This window comes from Nelumbo nucifera, chromosome 2 (genome assembly GCF_055504915.1).
Source record: "Nelumbo nucifera cultivar China Antique chromosome 2, China Antique-T2T, whole genome shotgun sequence".
Classification (NCBI taxonomy): domain Eukaryota; kingdom Viridiplantae; phylum Streptophyta; class Magnoliopsida; order Proteales; family Nelumbonaceae; genus Nelumbo; species Nelumbo nucifera.
The window spans coordinates 33,107,524-33,116,114 of NC_142650.1; the positions used below are offsets into that span (position 1 = coordinate 33,107,524).

Sequence of the window (8,591 nt, forward strand, 5' to 3'; positions counted from 1 at the left end):
CTTAAACGGACTACGGGAACTTGAACATGAGCTAAAAGCTTGAATGCGAACTAAAGGCTCAGACGCGAGCTGAAACTTGGACGCGAGCTCAAGAAGCAAAACGCAGAAGTGACAAAGCGGCTGGGGTCCCCCACTATTTATACCCACAGTAACGAAGAATCAACAGCTCAGATCAAAGCCAATCCGACGGCTCGCAGTCGCGCTGACCGCACGTCTCCTAAGACCGAGATGTGACTGGCCACACGTCTCTCGAAACTGAAAGAGCACGTCTCCTCACATTAAAGGCGTCAGCGGCACATTTTCAAATTTGAAAAGATGCCCACTGTCGCGTCTCCCAGTGGCGCACTTTTTGAATTTTAAAATAAAGCGCGCGCTGTCACGTCTCCCAGTGTCGCGCTTTTGAATTTTGAAATAAGGCGTGCGCTGTCACGTATGTCAGCATTTGTAGGCAGATTGGCACGTTCCCGTCTTTTTGGCGCTCGAGAAACCCGAAAAAATCCTGACGACGCGTACCTCGCGCTATCAGTCAACCAATTCGAAGTACGGGACAAATCCACCCGCCACCTCGCGAACTCCCCGCGCCAGGGCAAGACCCTTAGCACGAGGAGTGGGGGACAATTGATGAAGGAAGATTTGACCCGACCTCGTAACCACTCAACATGTGGCAAAGGCAACAGCTCGACACAACAGCTTGCCAAGGCGCGAGCTCCGAAAGGAGGAACCAGCTGTCCGAACTCCCTATAAAGAGCCCGAACTCCCCGAAAGGAGCCCGAGCTCTCCCTTAGGCCCCGAGCCTTGCGAACACAATGGGCAACAACCCGAACTGGCCTGCCCCATGGCAGTTTGGGCCATACCTCTATCCGAACTCAAGACCACCGCGCACACCACTCCAGCACTTCGCCTCCAAGACGCCGAACTAGACAAACCACACCGTACCTGACACCGAAGGAGTCCGTATCCAGGGGCGGCGCACCTGACTAACTTGGGATCTGACGCTTGACAGCCGCACTTCAATGGCCACCTGTCACTGCCACTGCCACCTGCCACCACCATCTCCAGTTACAGAGACGGCTCCGACAAAAGGAGCAGTGGCGGTTCTGCCCCAGCAGAGGTGATGACACCCGAACTGGCAGAAGCACAGAAGTAATCATACCCGACCTGACAGAAGCTTAGGAGTGAGTGCGCGAGGTGGTTATAAAAGGCTATCTACCCCCCCGAGAACAAGGTATGTGAACTTTGCGCCATCTGGTTTTATCTTGCCTTTGAGAGAATACTAACTTGAGCTTCGGAGCAATCTCACCGGGTTCCTCCCCGGAGACTCCCCACTTTCTTCTCCATTTCAGGCCCCCTGTTGCTCCAGTCAGAGGCAAGGTCGTTGACAGTTAGGACCGGCCGAATTGAGCACCATCAATAATTGTATGACATCTTAGAAAAGAAATTCGCTTCTTCAAATTTTAATGTGCCACATTACCTTAGGCTCAGTTTGGAAGGAGTACAAATATAAATATATATAATACAAAACTTTGTATTTTGTATTATTTTGCATGTATTTGCACTGTATATATTTGTATTTATACTCTTTTCAAACTAAGCCTTTAATGATTCAAGATCACCAAAGAGATTCAAGAATAATCAATTTAGCAATTCAAGAAATGCCTCCTTTCCTGAATCCCGAATCCCGAATCTAACCAATGCAGCAATATATTTTTGAAAAATGGAATACTTGTGAAACACTTCAATGCCAAACACCTACCAAGTCAGCATGGAACTGGAAATAGGTACAATTGTAGAAGATGGAGAACTTGATAGATTAATGAAATGCCCAGGAATTTGGATTTAATCTTTACAGTCCTCACATAGTCTTTTATAGCTTATGTATGATAAAGACTCAAGTCGTTTATGTGGAGAAGGGTGCCTTTCTTAGTTGGAACTACTAAGCAACGTACCAAATCCGATTTCTCCCTAATACCGACAAAATCCGACTATTCCCCGATCAGTCAGGGGTCTGGTTCTTGGGTCAAACGGTTCAATCATTCAAATCAAAAGGATGATTTGTTTTGAAAAAAAATGGTTAAACCGTTGGATAGTTCGACTACCTGAGTCAGCAATTTTCTGATCAAATTAATCATTTTTGGTAAAATAATGATTCTTAGGTAAAACAGAACCGGTTATCTAACTGGTTTTTAATTTTTTCGGTCTGACTATCCGGTCCGATCCGGTTTTGAAAACTATGGATAATAATACTTACTATGACATTACTAATATTAATCCAACGATCATTAATGACCTCGGCTACTTTGGAAGAATTACAATTCAGCCCAGGTTATAATTTTTAGGCCCAAAATACTGTTGGGATAGGTGCCAATTCGGAATTAATGTCAAAATACTGTTGGATTTATCCGTACTTTTTCAAACTACTTTCAGTATTAGCATGAAATGGGTCGGACTTAGCGGATCCGTCCAAATCTAGATCTGTAACCGGATGGGGAACAGATTTTGGATGCTATGCGGACCTCATGTATGTATATTCGGGTGTGGATCCGGGTCGGGGTATGAGGAATCTTCAGCGTGCTAGAATCCTAAGAACAAAGAAAAAGGACACGTAAGAAGTTTAGAACGACGGTCACGCAACAATTGCCGCATGGATCGCTAGAGTGGGACCCACTCTCCAGCTTGTACGTTCCACCGCTCCCGGTAAAGCGAAACGGTGCGTACTACGCTCCACCTGACATAATAGCACCACCCCATTTTCTTTTTTTTTTTCTTCCATTTTTTTAAAAATCACCACCTTCCCTGAGTTCCCTCCATTTTTTCTCGTTTTCTTCACATTATTTGCTACTTCTGCAACGTGTATTAATTTCATGGCGTATGTATCAATCTATGGACCTTGGGACCCTCCATTTTTATACTTTATATTATTATTTTTAATTATTTATTATTTTAATTATCTAGAATTCAGAATTATTGTTCGATTTCCCAACTGTAAAGCTTGTTGGAGTCGCAGATGAAAACCCCCACCACCTTTTCTTTTTTCTCCTCATTTCGCTTTTCTTCGTCTGTAATCGATTGAAGAAACCCAAGAAGAAGATGCCCTCGAGGCCTTTAGCTCCAAGCTCAAACCCCAGCTCGATACTCAGGGCCCGGGGTTTGTTTCTCGCTATCACCATCTCGGCTTCTGCTTTGTTCTTCATTGGTCTCATCTTCTTTCTTTTCTATCTCTGGTACTCCCTTGTCAACCGCTCTCGCACCAGCCCTTTCGACTCCAGCACTCCCCTGAAGCTGCAGAGGTTCTCCTACAGGGAGCTGAAGTCGGCCACCAATGGATTCAATGACGCTAATTCGATCGGAAAAGGTGGGTCCGGGACTGTGTTTCGGGGTATTCTACGTGACGGGAAGTCTGTTGCCGTGAAGAAGCTTGACGCGTCGTCGTTGCAGGTCGAGCGTGAGTTTCAAAATGAGTTGCAGATTCTGGGTGGTTTGAGGTCGCCGTTTGTTATTTCGCTTCTGGGGTATTGTGTTCATGAGAAAAGAAGGTTCCTTGTTTATGAGTATATGCCAAACAGGAGCTTGCAGGAGTCCTTGTTCGGTGATGGCTCGGCGTCGTCGGAGTTGAATTGGGATCGGCGTTTTGAGATTATTCTCGACATTGCTCGAGCTCTTGCATTTCTGCATCTGGAATGTGATCCTCCGGTCATTCATGGCGACATAAAGCCGAGTAATGTTCTATTGAGTTCGGACTATCGGGCGAAGATTTCAGATTTTGGGCTGTCGAGGTTTAAGACTGAAGGTGAATTCGGGATTGACTTGTTTAGTCAGGAATTGGGTCGGAGTCAGGAGCTGTGGAAAAGCCAGGAGCTTTCTGGGAATCCAGCTTCTGCTCCTGCAGAAACTCCAACAGATGAAACTCCAGTTGAGACTGCTCCTGAGGTAGACTTCTCTATTGCTTTGCAAGCTTCTTCTTCTTCTTATTCAAATAGTAGTAAAGTGGTTTATAATGCGAAAACCCTGAATTCGAATTCTCTGAATCCAAACACCGGCGGTTCTGTAAATGAGGATGGTGCTAAGGATTTTAATGCAAAGGGGAAGGCGGTATTAGCTGTGGGATTTGGCGGAGAAGATTGGAACAAGTTCGTTCCTTTCGAATACGACCCATGTAGTTCTGAACACAGTAAGGAGTTGAATCTTAATACATCTCTGCAAATCGATGACACGGAAACTAGTACAAAGCAGTGGGGAAAGGATTGGTGGTGGAGACAGGATGGGAGTGGTGAATTGTGCAGTAAAGATTATGTCATGGAATGGATAGGAAGCCAGATTTTCCCATCCACCAATCCTGATTGGGACGACGAGAAGAAGAGTATCCCAGAGAAAACCGATTTGGATAATTCGACTCAGACAGATAAACTGGAAATTGTAGCCGAACCCCAGTTGCAGGGACTCATCTTTGATGGTCCGAAGAAGAGGTCTGAGAAGAAAGAAGGAAAGAGTGGGAAAAAAAGCAACAAGAAGCACAGGAAGATGCAAGAATGGTGGAAAGAAGAACGCCTTGCAGAGATGAGCAAGAAGGGTAGCAGGTTAAGGAAGCTAGAAGCCAAGTGGAAGAAAGGCTTCAAGATCCCACATTTTGATCTGGGTCGAACGTTTCGGTTTCAAAGCTGTGCTACTTTCAGAGAACAGAAGCAGAACGACTGTGATACTAGTGCAGAGTTCAGTTTCAGAAAGGGTTGGAAGAAGAAGAAGACGACCCATTCTGCTGGTAGTGAGATGTGGAGTGGGGATCTTTTCAGTCGGGAGCTCAGCAGTACAACAAGCGTGAGAGGGACTGTGTGTTATGTAGCGCCTGAATATGGTGGATGCGGGTGTTCGATGGAGAAAGCTGATATTTACAGTCTGGGCGTGGTGATCCTTGTGATCATCTCAGGAAGGAGGCCATTGCATGTGCTTTCTTCACCCATGAAGCTCGAGAGAGCCAACCTGATAAGCTGGTGCAGGAACTTGGCTCGGGCTGGGAACATCTTGGAGCTGGTGGATGAAAAATTGAAGGACACATACAACAGAGATCAAGCTACTCTGTGTATCAACATAGCTTTGATGTGCTTACAGAAAATGCCTGAGTTGCGTCCAGACATTGGTGAGATTGTTAAAATTCTGCAAGGGGAGATGGATCTTCCACCATTACCCTTTGAGTTTTCACTGTCTCCAGCTTCCAAGGCCTTCAGCAGGTTGAACAGAAAACTGAAGGAAGATGTTGAGTAAGTTGAGCACAGTAACTCTACTTGCTCATATTTCATTCTTCCTATCCATTTTGGTTCATACTGATGAAATGGAAGTAACATCATAGAACAGATGAATACTAGTTGTTTATGCAAGGACTGATGTCTTCAGACACTGTATTATGAAGGATTATAGTGTAGTTCTATTGTTGTACAATAGATGATTGATTTTTCTTGTCAGTTCTTAGATGTAAATATGAAGGCTGTTGAACCAGTATATTTCTGATCAGGCTACTTTTCTTCCTCAACTAGTTTTGTTACACAGGTCTATGGTTGGAATTTGGAAATTCCTCAACAAAGTCAAAACTTTGATTATTAAATGAACAATCTTATCTCATCTTGCTTTAGGTTTAAGGAGACATGTAATTAATCTTGTTGGGTTAAGAGATATAAATAAATGCGAAACTCAGAAATTGCATTCCAATACCAAGAACCTAGATGGTCACTGTTGGATTTTGATTTCTTGAATTTGAAATTAAAATGAGGGGATGCCAGCTTGCAGTCTTGACTCTGGGACTGGTGCTACTCCAAGATAGCTCTCAAATCTTGACCAGCTCAGCACATTTTTCCATGAAAATCATTTGATTGTTCCTCATGTTTTGTTCTAATAAAAAATTGAATAGAAAAATACCAAGTTGATCCCGTGATTGTGATAAAAGCAAGCTGGTCACCGATAACCATCAATCTTGAGTTTGAAATGGAACACACTACAGCAATGCAAGATGTATTAGTGATGAAACAGTTTTCATTGTTCACAAACATCTATCTTTGATACACAAGTATAAAAAGAAGGAAAGAAAAAACTAACACAGCATCTCTCATTTATAAAGAAGAAAAGAAACATGAGAATATCATGGTTTTGATTCTGCCATGATTCTCTACTTGTCGAGTTTGGACCCATCACTGAAACCACATGGTTTGAACCCACACCACACCTCGAAATTCAGCATATTTACATGGTGTTTGGTTCTGTGTAGACCTGTTTATGGGCCCGCCCTGGCCCGGCCCGATATTTTTTGGATTTGGACAAAATTTTAGGCCCATGGGTTTGGGCTCGGGCTTTCTCAAATAAGTCCAGCCCGATACTATTACATATAATAAAAATCTATATTATTTATATATAATAAATATATATAATATGTATTTATTTATAAAGTTATTATCAAATATTAATTTACTATTTAAGAAATATGAATCAATGTACTAATTTATTAAAGTATTACCAAATTAATATAATATTAATTTATTAAATTACACCAGAAATAGGACATTTTATGTGTGGGTCAGGTTTTAGGCTTGGGCCTGGACATTTTCTGTTGATAAAGAGGCAAAGCTTGGCCCTTGAACAGGTCTAGTTCTATGATCATTTATTTGAATGGTGTTAGCTAAGTAGGTGTTTATTGTAAAATGATATTTGGTAAAACTGTTTATTAAATAAATGTTTTCTTGGTTTGTATGAGAGCTAACCATAGGAGGAATCACCATTTTTAATGTTTTCCCAAACACTTAGCCGTTTATTTAATGTTCACCTTATGTGGAACCTAATGGCCTCTAATGGTGTATAGTTGTCAAACAATACCAAATAAGGGGGTGTTCTATAACATAGATAGGGAAATTGGTGGGTGTGGACTGGTCCACACCACACTACTATTTATGTCGGTACTGAGCTGTGGACAAAAACTGTCTATACCCATAGGGGCGTTCTACAGTTGTAGTGTGGATTTTCCCACACCACACATATTGCTTCCATATATCTCATGTATAACTTGTGAGATAATTTACATAATCAATCATGTAGGGTTGCAAACAGATCAAATCATATTCAAATCAATATATATCCAAATTTGATCTAATAGTATAATACAAGATTCGATCCGATTAGATCTCACAAATGGTGATTCAAATTCGAATCTGTTAAGGATGTCAAATATCTGAATCTAATATGATTCGATTCAAATTATGAAAAAAATAATAAATTATTAAAAGAAAAAAACAAAAAGTTTATATAAAGAAAAACAAAGAATATAAGTATTTTTTTCAATTATTTTCATCACATATATTAATATATACATGTCTTTTTATAAAAAAAATTTACAAAAATGCAATATAAACATATTTATAAATAAATATATTAATATATACATGCGTTTTTATAAGTAAATACGTTTATAAATATATACATATATAGGTCAGATCGGATCGGATTCTATCAGATTGAATAGGGGTGATCCAAATTCCAATTGGATCCGATCTAAAAAAAATCCAACAAAAGGTTATCCAAATCTTACAAAAATAGGATTGGATTCAGATTGGATGATTTGATCCATTTGTACCCATACAATCATGAATGAAAAAAAAACTACAATTTAAGCCAAAAATGATTTAAAACACCAATACGTAATTGTTAATAAATATATTTATCATTATAATATTATCTTCAGCAATAAACAATTTAAAAATAATTTCAATATAAATTAGAACATATTAAAAGATTAGATAAAATGAGGGTAGTTGGACTAGTGTTAATGCATATTGCATTATACTGAATCATTTTCACAAACTGTCCATATCTTATGACCATAGTGTGGTTCATCCATAAGAAAATACTGTGAATGATAAGCTTGGGTGTGGCCCATCCTTATCCACGCTATTTTATGAACGGGGATTGTCCAAACAAAGTAAACTGCCACATTCTATTGTGGACAGGACCAAAACAGTCCCGCCCACAATATTTTCACACTACTGAACACCCTCTAAATATTTATCAACCATTTTCTCATTTCTCCGTGGACAAAAATGGGCAATTTGTGGATGAGAACCATCCATGGATGGTCTCAGAATGTGTAACACACCCTGAAATGAGTGTCCAATATGGGTGTGGGCTCTGTGGCATGTTCCAGAACTAACTGGTCCATAAAATACTCTGAACTACCAAATATTCCTTTTCATCACCCATGACAACACAATTATGGTTGAAAATTTTCACTGTAATTGCTTTTGCCCATATGGCCTTCTGGTTGTGGTTGGGAAGATATCTTAAGTGGAATTGATGATCACTGGTGTTCTAGGCACAAGAAAACAAGTTATGCCAGAGGATTAGGGATTGCCATTAGGATCAGGTATATACAGTTTCAAGATTTCCTCTTTTAATGTATAAGCTGTTCTGTCATTGTTACTTGTTTTAAGGAAAAAGGCTTAATGTTTACTGTGTGTCACTTAAGCTTCTTTATTCATTAATGGGAGATGCTCTGGATTGCCTAATACAGTCACTTCCCCATCTGGTCGTGTCACTGGTATATCTACATCATTTTTTGGAAT

General features: G+C 40.6%; 1 protein-coding gene across 1 annotated transcript; it reads left to right on the forward strand.

Annotated features, from left to right (window-relative positions):
* Positions 1 to 2,981: 2,981 nt before the first annotated feature.
* On the forward strand, positions 2,982 to 5,499 carry LOC104603270 (putative receptor-like protein kinase At1g80870). The gene has a single exon (XM_010267266.3). The coding sequence runs from the start codon at positions 3,088 to 3,090 to the stop codon at positions 5,254 to 5,256; it is 2,169 nt and encodes a 722-aa protein (XP_010265568.1). The 5' UTR covers positions 2,982 to 3,087; the 3' UTR covers positions 5,257 to 5,499.
* The last annotated feature ends 3,092 nt before the right edge of the window (positions 5,500 to 8,591 follow it).

Excerpts from the sequence above, each read along its gene's own strand:
- LOC104603270 (XM_010267266.3), top strand. The coding sequence starts at position 3,088 with ATGCCCTCGAGGCCTTTAGCTCCAAGCTCAAACCCCAGCTCGATACTC.